General features: G+C 44.0%; 1 protein-coding gene across 1 annotated transcript in view; it reads right to left on the bottom strand.

Annotated features, from left to right (window-relative positions):
- The window catches only part of sxph (saxiphilin), a 124,822-nt gene that overhangs the window by 40,549 nt on the left and 68,971 nt on the right, over positions 1-15,302 (bottom strand). The window contains exons 9-12 of the mRNA XM_078552849.1: positions 6,225-6,373; positions 3,394-3,484; positions 2,336-2,392; positions 1,523-1,705 (exon numbers count right to left, since the gene is read on the bottom strand). Of these exons, the coding sequence (XP_078408975.1) occupies positions 1,523-1,705; positions 2,336-2,392; positions 3,394-3,484; positions 6,225-6,373 (480 nt within the window). The remainder of the gene's footprint in view (positions 1-1,522; positions 1,706-2,335; positions 2,393-3,393; positions 3,485-6,224; positions 6,374-15,302) is intronic.

The raw sequence follows: 15,302 nt of genomic DNA, 5'->3' as shown, positions 1-15,302 counted from the left end.
AAAATAACTATTTAATACTTTTATTGTTATCTGTGGTATTATTCTATCTGACCCTTAATGGTTCTATTTCCCTCTCAGCCTTTTTATAAATTGGTGTGCCTGTAAAATATTTTACTATGTTGTTTTATTTTCTTTGATAATTTAATTTCATAGATCTACTTTGCCTTCCTAATTGTGTTTTCAACTTCCCTCCTAATCTATTTATATTCTCTCTTATCATGCACTCATCTGCCATGTACTTAATCTATGCCTTTTTCTTAACCCTCAATTGTTCCCTTATGGCTCTATTCATCCGTGGAGTCTCAAGTGTTTAGTTTGTTTTTTCCTTTTAAACTCTTGAGCTGCAGTACAAACAGGGAAAATTATCCCCTAATTCTGTTCTTTATAACAGAAATCCTCTTTTCCCATTATTTACATCCTCTATTGTAAGCAGACATGAATTATTAATATTTGCAATGAAGGAATCAGCAGTACCCACCATACCATCCCTCACTGGTCCTTTCCCTCTCCAGATTTCAACTCGGCTAAAGGTACAACCTTAACCTCCCCAGAACTCCATTCCCCAGGCCTTTACCAGGCTGGGAGGTGGGTGGGGGGTGCCGGGTGGGACCCTGGGAAAATAGCGGGTAGCTAATTTTAATTTGACATCGTTGGTACTTAATCTCCCCTATCCTCTAATTTATCCCTGACCTTCCCTTTGCTCCACCTGCCCTTCCCCCTTTTTCAACAACATAAAACCCATCACATTTCTACCTCTTTTCAATTCCGAAGAAGAGTTATACTGGACTCAAAGCATTAGCTCTTTCTCTCTCCACGGGTGCTGCTAAAGCTGCTGAGTTTTTCCAGCACTTTGCTTTTATTTAATATTTAAGGACTCTTTTGGGGGTTGATTCTTTGGCCCCTCGCTTCATGGAGGCAGACTCTCTGCGACCATGCCTGGGGGAGCCATGGGATGAACCAAAGAGGGGGCCACGGGCATGTTGAGGTGCCCTTTCAGTCCCAAGTGTTGGAGCTGCCGGGGCTTCAGAGCTACTGGCCCTGAGTGGGCCGGCAGTGTCAGCATGCTGACTGCTGTCCTTAATTGGACAGTGAGCCTGGGGGCAGCCTATTAGGAGGCTGCTTCCAGTAAAATTGCTGAACTGGTTCCACTGTGGCAGCCTCATTGCATCCAGGATCCTGAAGCCCACAGGAAAATCCTGCCCTTTGTAACCCATCTGGGTGATTTTTGACTAATGGTCAAACAAACTTTTCCCCACCTCGTCTTTTTATGAATTTTTATAAATGTAATAAACAAAACTGTACAAAGAAAATTAAAAATATTGCTTTCAATGGTGCTATGATTTTTCTCCTGGAATTGCATACAGAAGTGTCCTAGAGATTAATCGTTATTTCCTGGATACTCCAGGACAATCCTGGCAGCTTGGCAATACTAGAAAAGGCTCATGTTTATGGCGGAACATCCAACACTTCAATATTCAACCTGTCTCTCTCACACACGTGCTTGGTGCTGAACCTCGCTTACCTTTATTGATGTTGCAAATGTCGGTGCTGTTTTGATCGGATCTGATGGTGTATTTTGTTAAGAGAAGCCAACCTGCTGGGCTGTACATGTGGCCGTGACAGCTTCGCCTTCCCATTAGATTAAATATTCTCTCACTCCGGGAAGTCTTCTTCACCACAGCAACAGCATAGACCGGAGGCAAAACTGGGAACAGAATCACATGGCACAGCACATGGATAAACGGAGTTACCAAACGGAACTTGAGAAGGCGATAGAATCCCCATCACTTACACCGTCCTCACTTATCATGGGGAGTCACTCAAATCAGGCAGACACTACAGAAAATTTTCCATCACTGTGGGGTTCATTGGTGCCACTTAAAACACATTAAGCCAGTTGACTATTTTTGGCAATTCAATTGGCAGTTCACACCTGGTTAAAGCACGATCACCTCAGTGATAAGTCTGTCATTAATTACGTTTGTGATTTCCGCGACTTGGGTCAGGCAGCCCCACCCACTCCACCCCACCACCCCATCAAGCTAATGTTAGTGCAATCAGAGGACTTTCAGATCACACCCAAATCCTTAGCTATTAAATAAAAACGAAAATTACTAGAAACACTCCGCAGGTCAGGCAGCATCTGCGGAGGCAGAAACAGAGTTAACGTTTCAGGTCAATGACGTTACATCAGATTTCTCAGTGTTTCTCTCTCCACAGATGCTGCCAGACCTGCTGGGTATTCCAAGCATTTTCTGTTTTTATTTCAGATTTCCAGCATCTGCAGCTTTTTACTTCTATTCCACTTCTACGAAGGTGTTTATGAGTACTATACCTTCTGCCTCAAAGTGAGCCTCTCCATTATTCCCATTGGCTGTTGCACATTTTTCCCCTGGAACATAGAACGAAAATCAATAACAATTAAATAACATCCAGCTGGAAAATTTACATGTGGTTTACAAAATTGGTGTAGTGTGTAACGTGAAGGTGCTGTGTGTGTGAACATGTGTCACACAGGGTGAGTGTTTCATGATAAATACCATCATTAAGTGAGCTCTATATTGAGGCACTGAAATTCTTGGGGTCGCAAAGGGTGCATTTGCATTGCACTTGGGTAGGGTTGTCCACTCTGGATGTACTCCTGGAAGTTTCATCATATGTCCTCCAGCCTCCAACCACCCAGCTTTATACCCTCCCCCGTCACCCTGAAACCAGCACAAGAAAGAAACCAATGGTCTCAGTTATTTTTTGGCTATTCCTCCCAAAGCCCGTAGGCTCCATAATTTCTCCACCTACCTCTCACCCAGCTGGCTAAGATATTTAAAGCTCATGTGCCAAACTTCTAGTTTTGAGTTGCAGATCTAATCAGAAATTGCACTCTGCAGTATACATGGAATGGCATGAATGAATCAATATCGAGTGTGCAAGTACAACTCAGACACTATCCAATATACATGGAATAGTTTGACTCCAGCACACACATATTTCTTACTGCTTCAAGAAGTCACACAGCGAGTAGATGTAATTAGCTGAATTCACACCATGTTACAGAATGCACTTGGGATTTTCTTCGTGCCCCATCTGGAATGATACTGATACCCAAGTCACTATCTTATCTGAGGCCATGCTGTAGTATCTGCTTTGGATTTAGTGCTGCTATATTAGAATTTTTCTGTCATGTTTCTGGAGCTGCGAGTAAAGATACACTAGGGGAATCTTGGACTAAAAATGTGCAATCTGTGCTACGCCTAACCTGCAACGTTTGATATTGATCCTGGATGCAAGTCACAATCTTTTCTCCATTACTGATCACCTTCAACTTAATTATTACAAATATTCATCAGCATTTATTTACAAAATGAAAGAAGATGCCAAATAGACCTAGTTACATACCATAATATTCAGTCACCACAGGGACCAGGCCGCAGTTCCCAGCAATGTAAGCATGAGTTGCATCAAGGGAGGCAGCATCAACCTCATCCCTCTTCAAAATAAAAATAAATTCCTTTGTTAGGGTTTTGCAAGTTTGATCCTTCACATAAAGACCATTCACCTCTTGAAATGGATATGAATACAAAAGCAAAATGCAGCAGTTGCTGGAAATCTGAAATAAAACTGAAAATGCTGGAAATGCTCAACAGGTCAGGCAGCATCTGCAGAGAGAAACAGACTTAATGTTTCAGCTCAGTGATGACCATTCATCAGAAATAAACCCTTCAGTTTGAGATGGATTTCTGAACGAGGAAGTAGAGATAGAAACTTCAGATCACTGGGATGCCCTAGGGAGACATAGTGGATTTGTTTGGATGAATGAGTAACAATGGGCCAAACTGCCTTATCTCCATCTATGTAATCTTGGTACAACTATTATGTTTTACAGGGCATAAATGAACAGCAATATCTTTTATCCTATATGGAAATGATTGGCAAAAAATATATTTTATTTTCCACCCATAAGTCAATATTCATTTATTCACTTCTAAAGGTACTGCCTGAACTTGGGGTGTGATTCTATGGGCACTGCCTAATTTTCGGGTACAATATGTGGGTTCTGTCCCATTTTGGGGTACAGTATGTGGGTACTGTCATATGTCTTTGGGGAGCATGTCTTCTTGGGTGTGATTTTGTGGGTACTGTAATATGCAGCGGTTTAGTTATGTGGTACTGTCCCATGTTAGGGTTTGGTTTTGTGGCCACTATCTCATGCATGCTGACAACATGCAACTCTATCTCTCCACCATCTCGCTCAACCCCTCTAATGCTGCTATATTGTTAGACTACTCATCTAATATCCATTCTTGGATAAGCTGCCATTTCCTTCAGTTAAACATTTTCTTCTGTCCCCACTACAATCTCTATATCACTGCCAACCTTTCCCCATACAATGGCTCTGGTTGAACTTAATGGCAACCTGAGCTGAACTTCTGATTCCATATCTTATTCTATATCTCCATAGAGACAGCCTGATTTTCACCTCTGTAACATTGCCTGTCACCACCTCTGCCTCAGTCCATCTGTGGCTTGAATGCTCATCTATGTCTTTAACATCTCCAGTCTCGACTATTTCACTGCTCAACTAAATTAACTCCCATACTCCACCTCCCGTAAACTTATGCTCATCCAAAGTCTACTGCATGTATCCAATACCTCACCACCCCAACCTTCATCTGTTACATGGATCATCCAATGGCTTTCAAATTAAAATTTTTATTCTTGTGTTTAAAGCCCTCCTCACCCTCACTCTTGCCTATACCTGTCTCATCCCTATCTCGTTCCCTCAGCTTTTGAACCCCTGCCCCCAGACTTTGTTCCATAAATTCTGGCCTCTTGTGCTAACCCATCACCTTTCATCCCACCATTAGCAGCCATGCTGTCAGCTGTCTGGACTCTATATTCTGGAATTCTCTGCCATGGTATCTTTGCAGGACAAAAGCACTAGTGCGTACGGCATGGAGTCTGGTACAAAGAGAAACTAATTTGAACTAAAAACATAAAATGCTGGAAAAACTCAGCAGGTCTGGAGCATCTGTGGAGAGAGAAATGGAGCTAATGTTTCGAGTCTATATGACTCTTCTTCAGAGCTAAAGAGAGGTAGAAATGTGATGTATTTTATACTGTTTAAAAGGGGATAGAGTAGGTGAAGCAAAATAGAAGGTCAGGGATACGTGAGAGCTCAGGAGAGATTGACAAAGATGTCATGGACACAAGACAAAGTGAGTGTTAATGGTCATGTTAAAGACTAAATAAGGTGCTGATAGAGGCATAAAGGTAAAATAGCAGGGTGTGTTAATAGCAGAACAAGAGTTTGTGAAAGCAAAACATAAGAACAAGTGACAGATGGCCCAGTGGGAGCCGGGGGTAGGGTGATGATGGGGAAAAAGGATTAAAAAAAGGAATAAATAATTAAATAAATAAAAATTGCATTAAGAAAGGGGTAAAGCTGGAGGAGGGAGTTCATAATCTGAAATTGTTGAAACTAATTTGATCTGGTTTGGTTTATATACATATATGAATGACCACTAGAGGGCACTTTTACACTCTCCTAAACCTCTGCCTCTTTCTCCTCCTTTAAGACCCTCCTTAGACAATTCTTTGACCAAGTTGTTGGTCACCCCTTCTAATAGGTCCTTCTTTAGTTTGGCATCCATTTTTATTTTATACTTTGTCAAGTATCTTGGGATAGTTTTCTACATTAAAGATGCCATATAATGACTGGGATTTTCTGGCCCCACCTGCCGCCGGGATCTTCCAGTCCTGCGGAAAGTTCATGTGCTTTTGGTTGTCCTGCCGCATCCCCCACGGCAGGTCCCACCATGGCGGGGCCAGAAAATCCCGACCAGTATATATATTTATGCACACACAAGTTGCTGTTGAATTTAGCAGATCTAGCCATAGAATATGGTGTTATTTTCAGATATGATTTAGGCAGATCCTCAAAAACTGGAGTGTGCTATTTCGTACACTGAGTTGGCTCCACCATTTTGTCAGCCATGACAGCTCATTATCCTCTTAATTCCTATTCCCCATTCTTTCTCCATACCATTTAACACTCATACTCCCCAAGGAAGCATCTCTGTGCCAGCCAACATGGGCACTAATGTGATATGAAACTTTAGGACGAAGTAATGATAACATTTCAAACAGGCAGCGTATATATTATAATACCTTAGATGGACACCCTTTTTGCAATGATGTTTAAATTAAAATTCAGTGAAATTATGCACCTTTATCATTTCTATGCAGTTGCTCATTGATGTCGCTCGGATGCAGACTAATGGGTCGGATTTTGTATTCAGGGCCCATTCTTCACACTTGCTCTGTTCAGCTGCACTAATGCAGCACCAACGCACAATGCTGTTCTCCAAGGAGCTCCCTGACAAAGAATAACAACACGAGATCACATTTGGAAAATGCACAATGTTTTATTATGCAACCTTAACCCAGCAATGACCCCCACCCCCCCAATACCGCCTCCCACTCCCCACTTCACCAGCACCCCACCAATTTTCTCTCCTGACCAAGGCTGTCAATTCTGGTTGGACACATTCTGAGAGATTTTGTCCAATAAACTCCCACCTCCATCTGCCTTCCCTCCATAATCCTGCCATTGGTCATCCAATACACCCCATCCACCCACTGCCCATCCAAGAGACCTCAGGAAATCCAAGCCAGCACAGAGTAGTTCAGAGGTCTGTTGTAATGGGCTTCCTGGCACCTTTTACCACTTTGCTGCTCCTAAAGTGGCGGAGTGCGGCCTTTCTCCGGGGCTTCTGCCAATCTCCTGACAAGGCTACAATAGAAGACGAGGAAGTAGCCCTCAAAATTTCCTGGCCTCTATATTCTGAGCTTTAAGGTAGAGGAAAACAAACCCATTAGCAAAGAGCAGTAATTATTCCAGAGGAGGGAAAGAAACAGACATAAATTAGAGACTGACCCTGGATCTTTATGCTCTGTGTGGCCAGGAAGATACTGTTGCCATTGGCAGGTGGGTCAGTAACTAAGGCACACACAGATAATAGGCAAAAGGACCAGGGAGAAAATGAGGGAAATGTTTTTCTTACACAACAAACTGTTGTATCTGGAATGCACTTCTTGAAAGAGTGGTGGAAGCAGATTCATAGGAATTTCCAAAAGGGAATTGGGTATATATTTGATAAGTGAGATTTTACAGGTGGACGGATCAAGAGCAGGGTTAGCAGGAGAGCAGGAGCCAGCACAATCACGATGGGCCAAATGGTCTGCTTCTGTGCCAGTTGATTCTATGACTCAGCTACACACCCCATGCTGCAACTGCTCACTGAGTCATTTAGGAGCTTCTTTCCCCCCTTATCTCTAAGATGGAGGGCTGAGGCCCAAAATGCCAGGACCCCACCGTTTAACTGTGCAGTAGGCCACAGACTCTTTCTCAAACTGTGGGACAGGTTCAATTGCATAGACTGGTCAAGGCCAGGCTGAAGGTGCTTGCGGGGGAGCTTCAGCCAGTCCTCCCCCTCCCAATCCAACCTTGAAAGATGGAGTAGCCCACAGCAGCTCTGTCTGAGGAAACTCTTGAGCCTTCTGGTCCAAGCTCACCAGGATGTCCTGGGGTTAAAGATACTGAAAGCTGCTGAGAGCAAACCAGGAGAAAAATCATAGGCCCTTTATAAAATAGTGTTTGATTTTATTATCATTATCTTTGAAAACTTACATTTATTATGTACAAAAATAGTGGATTATTTTACTTTGGAATTGAATCACAGCCAAAGAATTACCTGCACTGGCTTCACTTTCCACTCCTGCACAGCTATCACTAGAGACCCATTGACCTGTCCTTGGTTCCTCCTATTTGTCATCTACATGCTGCCTCTTGGCAACATCATCTGAAAACACAGTGTCAGGTTCTATATGCATGCAGATGACTCGAGGTCTATCTCAACATCATCTCTCTTGAACCCTCTGTCTCGGATTTGTCACCTGTTTGTTCAACATCCAGTACTGGATGAGCAAAAGTTTCCTACCTCTAAATATTGGGAAGATCAGAGCCCCGCCACAAACACTAGTCGCTGGCCCGGACACCAAGGCCACCTCCTTCCATCCCCACAACATCACTCAACTTCAACCCTGCCTCAACTCATCTGCTGCTGAAATCCTCATCCATATCTTTGTTACTGCTAGATTTTATCATTGGCCAGGATTTCCCCGTCGGCAAGCGGGGGGGCGGGACCTGCTCGCCGACGCATAAAATGACTCCCGACGTCACCCCGCTCCATTTAAATTTTCAGGTAGATGGGTGCTCAGCAGAAACAGCTGTGCACCCGCCGACCTGTCAATGACCAATTGAGGCCATTGACAGAGTCATTAATGTGATTAATGGACCTGCCCGTCCAACCTTAAGGTTGGCGGGCAGGCCAGGAGCCCTAGTGGGCATTAGGAAAAGCACGAAGCCTCATCCATGGGCGGGATGAGGTTTTCTATAGGTTTTTAAAAATGTAATTAAACTGTATTTAAAAGTGATGGACATGTCCCAACTCATGTGACAGCGTCACATGAGAGGACATGTCAGGGAAATTTATTTTTGTTATATTTCACATTTTTGACAGTAGAGCCGATCTCCCTGAGGCAGCACTTAGCCTCAGGGAGATGAGCGCACTCTTACATGCGCATAGCGCTTCCTTGCAGATGTCACGCTGGGCAGGCCTTAATTGGCCCGCCCACGTAAAATGGCGGCGCGCCTCCCCGCGCCCACTCTTAAACTTCCCCCAAAATTCTGCCCATTATCTTTGAACCTGAACATCAACCTGAAACATTTCTCTGTCCACGTGATGTTGCTTGACCTGCTGAGTATTATCAGCATTTTCTGTTTTTATTTCTCATCCCTCCCACTATGCATGCTGACCTACATTGGTTCCTGGTCCAGCAATGCCTCAATTTTATAATTTTCACCATTGTTTCATCCTTATTAAAGGAAGTAGCTGCAGAGATAGTGGATGCACTGGTAGTAATCTTCCAAGAGTCTGTAGATTCTGGAAAAGTCCCAGAGGATTGGAAAACTGCCAATGTAACACTATTATTCAAAAAGGGGAGACAAAAAACAACAGGTCAGTTAGCTTAACATCTGTCATTGGAAAAATGTTAGAATCTATTATAAAGGATGTAATAGCAGAGCATTTAGAAATACATAATCTAATCAAGCAGAGTCAGCATGGCTTCATGAAGGGGAAATCATGCCTGATAAATTTATTAGAATTCTTTGAGGAGGTAACAAGCAGGATAGATAAAGGGGAGCCTTTAGCTGTAATACATTTGGATTTCCAAAAGGCGTTCGACATGGTACCGCACATAATGCTACTTAATAAGATAAGAGCCCTTGGTGTTGAGGGTATATTAGCATGGGTAGAGGATTGGCTAACTAATAGCAGTCAGAGAGTCGGGATAAGGCAGCAGGTTCAGGATGGCAACCTGTAACTAGTGGAGTGCCACAGGGATCAGTGCTGGGGCCACAATTATCTACAATATATATTAATGCCTTGGATCAGTGAAGTGAATGTACTACCACCAAGTTTGTGGATGACACAAAAATAGGTGGGGTGGTAAATAGTGAGGAGGATAGCCTTAGATTACAGGAGGATATAGATGGGGCTGGTCAGGTGGGCTGATCAATGGCAAATGGAATTTAATCTGGATAAGTGTGAGGTGATGCCCTTGGGCAGGACAAACAAGGCACAGGAATACATGGTGAAATAGGAAGTACCGAGGATCAGAGGGACCTTGGTGTGCATGTCCACCGGTCCCTTAAGGTAACGGGACAGGTAGATAAGGTAGTTAACAAGGCATATGGGATACGTGCCTTTATTAGCTGAGGCATAGAACATAAGAGCAGGGAGGTTATGCTGGAACTGTATAAAACGCTAGTTAGGCCACAGCTAGAGTATTGCGTGCAGTTCTGGAATCCACATTATAGAGAGGATGTGATTGCACGAGAGAGAGTGCAGAGGAGATTTACCAGGATGTTGCCTGGGCTGGAGAGTTTTAGATATGAGGAGAGAATCGATAGACTGGAGTTATTTTTCCTGGAGCAGAGGAGAATGACGGGGGGCCTTATTGAGGTGTACAAAATAATGATGGGCATAGATAGGGTAGACAGGAAGGAACTTTTCCCCTTGGTGGAGGGTTCAATAACCAGGGGGCATAGATTTAAGGTAAGGGGAAGGAGGTTTAGAGGGGATGTGAGGAAGAATTTTTTCACCCAGAGGGTGGTGGGAATGTAGAACTCACTGCCTGAGAGGGTGGTAGAGGCAGAAACCCTCATAACATTTAAGAAGTACTTGGATGTGCACTTGCGATGCCATGGCATACAAGGCTATGGGCCTAGTGTTGGAAAATGGGATTAGAATAGTTAGGTACTTGTTTGACCAGTGCAGACTCGATGGGCCGAAGGGCCTTTTTCTGTGCTGTAGACCTCTATGACTCTATGGCAAGTGATGAGGATGACACAAAAAGTCTACAGAGGGAGACAGAGGTTAAGTGAGTGGGCAAAAGCTTGGCAGATGGAATGTAATATGGGAAAATGTGAGGTTATGCATTTTGGCAGGAAGAATAGAGGAGCTGAATCTTATTTAAATCAAGAAAGACTGCAGAAAGCTGCAGCACAGAGGGATTTGGGGGTCTTCGTGCATGAATCACAAAAAGCTAGCATACAAGTTCAGCAGGTTAGGGGAGGCATATAGAATGTTGGCCTTTATTTCAAAGGGAATGGAGCATAAAAATAGGGAAGTTTGCTAAAAATATACAAGGCACTAGTTAAACCACATCAAGGATATTGTGAACAGTTTTGGTCCCCTTATCTAAGGAAAGATAGACTGGCATTGGAGGCAGTCCAGAGAAAGTTTCACTAGGTTGATTCCGGGTATGGAGGAGAGGTTGAGTAGGTTGGGTCTGTACTCATTGGAGTTTAGAAGAATGAGAAGTGACCTTATTAAAACATATAAGATTCTTGGGGGCTTGACAGGGTAGATGCTAAGAGGTTGTTTCCCCTTGTGGGAGAGTCTAGGACCAAAGGGCATAATCTCAGAGTAAGGAGACGTCCATTTAAGACAGAGAAGAGGAGGAATTTCTTCTCTCAGAGGGTAGTCAATCTGTGGAATTCATTACCATTCCGGAATTCCCCCCTTAAACATCCCCAGTGTTCTGCCCCTCTCTCCCTCCTCTAAGACACTTCTCAAGACCTATCTCTTAGTCCAAGCTTTTGGTCATCTATCCTAATGGCCAGAATCTTCCAAAGAAAGGCAATCACTGTCGGGTGGCCAATCTATTCCTTCATCTTTGAGCAATTTCTGGCCCGGACATCCGATCTTGCCTTCTCCAGGAATGCAGAGAGTAACTTAAATGCTATTATTTCCTCATAGGACAGATACATTTTGGAAAGACAAGCCACACCCGCTTTATGGTCTTCTAACAGCATTAGCTGCTATGTTCTGGTAAATAAAGGGTTAAAATGTCCCAAGGTTCGTCTTAGTTGTGCTAGTGGCAGCTCTGTTTTGCAGAGCAGAAAATGTGCCTTTCAGAAATAGAACTGACAATTATTAATCACACTATGGCTCGCATTTCTATATTAAATTACTTGCAATTCGTAATTTAGTAATCTTTGAATAAACATCACGATACAGAAGGAAACATTCATGGGTAAAAGATTGCTCCAAAACTGCATCACCTCACCCAACTGACAGTGATAACAACCCTTCCCTGAACCATATGACAGCGTTAAGGCCCCCTCCTTGCAAAAATTAAAGTAATAACATCCCTTCCCTGAACCACAGTGTATGATAACACCCCCTCCCTGACCCACTGTCAGTGATAACGCCCCCTCCCTGACCCACTGTCAGTGATAACACCCCCTCCCTGACCTACTATCAGTGATAACACCCCCTCCCTGAACCACTGTCAGCGATAACACCCCCTCCCTGACCCACTGTCAGTGATAACGCCCCCTCCTTGAACCACTGTCAGTGATAACATCCCCTCCCTGACCCACTGTCAGTGATAACACCCCCTCCCTACACACTGTCAGTGATAACACCCCCTCCCTGACCCACAGTCAGAGATAAGACCCCACCCCTGACCCACTGACAGTGATAACGCCTCCTCCCTACCCGCTGTCAGTGATAACACCCCCTCCCTGACCCACTGGCACTGATAACGGCCCCTCCCTACCCACTGTCAGTGATAACGGCCCCTCCCTGACCCACTGTCGGTGATAACACCCCCTCCCTACCCACGTTAGAGATAACACTCCCTCCCTTACCCACAGTAGGTGACAACACCCCCTCCCAGACCCAACTGACAGTGATAACATCTCCTCCCTGACCGACTCTCAGTGATAACACCCCCTCCCTAACCCACTGTCAGTGATAACACCCCTCACTGACCCACTGACAGTGCTAACACCCCCTCCCTGACCCACTCAGTGATATCACCCCCTCCCTGACCCACTCACAGTGATAACACCCCATCTTTGACACACTGTCAGTGATAACGCCCCCTCCCTGACCCACTGTCAGTGATAACACCACGACTGTGTTCACACCCCACTCCCACCCCCAACAGCATTCAGCCTTTCTCGCATTTTCGCAGGAAGAATAAATAAGAAGCATGTTATCGATATCATGATAGATTGAAAAACTCTGCAATGCAGAGGGTTCTGGGTGTCCTAGTGTATGATTCTCAAAACGCTAGTATGCAGCTAAAGCAGATAATTAGGAAATCTAATAGAATGTTATCACTTATTGTGAGGGGAATTGATTACAAAAGAGGGGAGGTTATGCTTCAGTTGTACAGGGCACTGGTGGGACCACATCTGGAGTACTGTGTACAGTACTGGTCTCCTTATTTAAGGCAATGCGTAAATGTGTTAGTAGCAGTTCTGAGAAAGTTTAATAGGCAAATACCAGGAATGAGCAGGTTGCCTTATCAGGAAAGGTTGGACAGTTGAGGTTTTTATGCACTAGACAATGACAGTGTTCATCCCATTCCCTCACCCCCTAACAATGTCCTTCTCCCTCTCTCACTCCGAACAGTGTTCACACTGTTCAGCCTCTCTCACTCCCGATCGTGTTCAGCCCTTCATCACCCCATGAAAATGCACAACTCGCCCCTCCCCGACAATGCTGACTTTTCTGAAATTGGCCAGACAGGAGGCAGCGATTCCAGAAGGAAAGTCGAGAGAGGGTTTGTAGGAGGGTGTGAGCACTGTCCAGTGCAGGAGAGGGATTGTGCAATGTTCCGGGGTGAAGGGCAGGGAGGGGGTGATCATTGTCCAGAGGGAGGGGGATGGAACTGAGCACTGTCTGGGCAGGAGAGGATAAGCACTATCTGAGTTGGATTGGGGAGGGGTTGATCACTGTCCAAGGAAGGGGGGTGAATGGGGTGAACATTGTCGGGGGTGAACATTGCTGTGTGTTCTGGAGTGCCTTGATGCTCCAGCTGATTTATATATGAACATTCATACAAACTAGGAGCAGGAGTAGGCCACTGGGCCCTTCAAGCCTGCTCCGCCATTTAATTAGATCATGGCTGATCTGATTGTTCCCTCCAAACTCCCCCCCGATAACCTTTCACACCCTTGTTAATCAAGAATCTATCTAACTCTGAATTTAAAAATATTCATATGATCTGCTTCCACTGCCTTTTGAGGAAGAGAGTTCCAAAGACTCACAATCCCTCTGAGAGAAAAAAATTCTCCTCAACTCTGTCTTAAAGAAGCGACCCCTTATTTTTAAACTGTGATCCCAAGTTCTAGATTCTCCCACAAGAGGAAACATCTTCTCTACATCCACTCCAGCCTGTCAAGACCCCTCAGGATCTTAAAGGTTTCGATCAAGTCGCCTCTTACTCTTCTAAATTCCAATTGATACAAACCTCAACTGTCCAACATTTCCTCATAAGGCAACCCACCCACTCCTGATATATGCCTAGTAAACCTTCTCTGAACTGCTTCTAACGCATTTACATCTTTCCTTAAATAAGGAGACCAGTATTGTACTCAGTACTCCAGATGTGGACTTACTAGTGCCCTGCACAAATGAAGCAAAACCTCTCTACTTTTGTAATCAATTCCCCTCATAATAAATGATAACATTCTATTAGCTTTCCTAATTACTTGCTGTACCTGCATACTAGCCATTTGTGATTCATGCATTCAGACACCTAGATCACTCTGCATCACAGAGCTCTACAATCTCTCATTGTTTCGATAATATGCTTCTTTTTTTATTCTTCCTGCCAAAATGGACAATTTCACATTTGCCCACATTATACTCCATTTGCCAGATCTTTGCCCAGTTACTTAACTTATCCGTGTCTCTTTGTAGTCTCCTTACGCCCTCTTCACAACCTATTTTCCTACCTATTTCACTGGTTTTATACCTTCTATGAAAAAGTAAGTAAACCCATGTAAAAACCAGTGTAAGTATCATGCAAACAGCCCAAGGCTCCATGGTTCTGGCCAACCATAGAGCATTCAGGGCAGGGTAAAACTGGCAATCAGAAGTTTAAACTTCCCGAAATTGTTTACATTGGGACTTCCTCATGGTCCCAAGGTGCATCAGATGTAAGTTGAGTTGGAGGCCTGTCCCCATATCAGAAGATTTGGGCCTTACACAAGTGGGTGTCAAATTCTGATTGATAACACTGTTGGGCAACACCTTAGGATAGTCTGCAGTGTTCAAGGTGCTATATAAATGGGCAGTTGTTGGAGACAGGAAAAGAGGATGTTTGACCATCTAGGGTGATTGGAGATAGGAGGTCATGTAATGAAACCTCCAGGAAAATGTACAACCAAAATTGGCAACTCCAATTTGGGCCAAAGGAAAAAATTGCCTTTAGGAGTCTCTTTAGGAGCTCTAAAAAGAGCCATTATACCTCTAGTCAGGAGGTCATTGGTCCCCTGAAATCAAATACCTCAATCTGGGTGAGGCTCTGGTCCTTTTATAAGGCCTCAGTGGAACTCATGCAACTCTCAGTTGTTGAGCATTCAATATGGATCTTTTAATGGGTGGAGAGGGTATTCTATTCCAGAAAACCAGTTTTTTTTCTTCGTTCATGGGATGTGAGCATCGCCGGCTAGGCCAACATTTATTGCCCATCTCTAATTATGCTTGTTCAGAGGGCATTTAAGATCAACAACATTGCTGTGGGTCTGGAGTCACATATAGGCCAGGCCAGTTAAGAATGGCAGATTTCCTTCCCTAAAGGATATTAGTGAACCAGATGGGTTTTTACTTGCAATTGACAATGGTTTCATGGTCATTGTTAGACTTTCAATTCCA

The sequence above is a fragment of the Cetorhinus maximus genome, chromosome 12, assembly GCF_964194155.1.
Source record: "Cetorhinus maximus chromosome 12, sCetMax3.hap1.1, whole genome shotgun sequence".
Taxonomy (NCBI): domain Eukaryota; kingdom Metazoa; phylum Chordata; class Chondrichthyes; order Lamniformes; family Cetorhinidae; genus Cetorhinus; species Cetorhinus maximus.
This window is presented reverse-complemented; position numbering and strand designations above follow the sequence as displayed.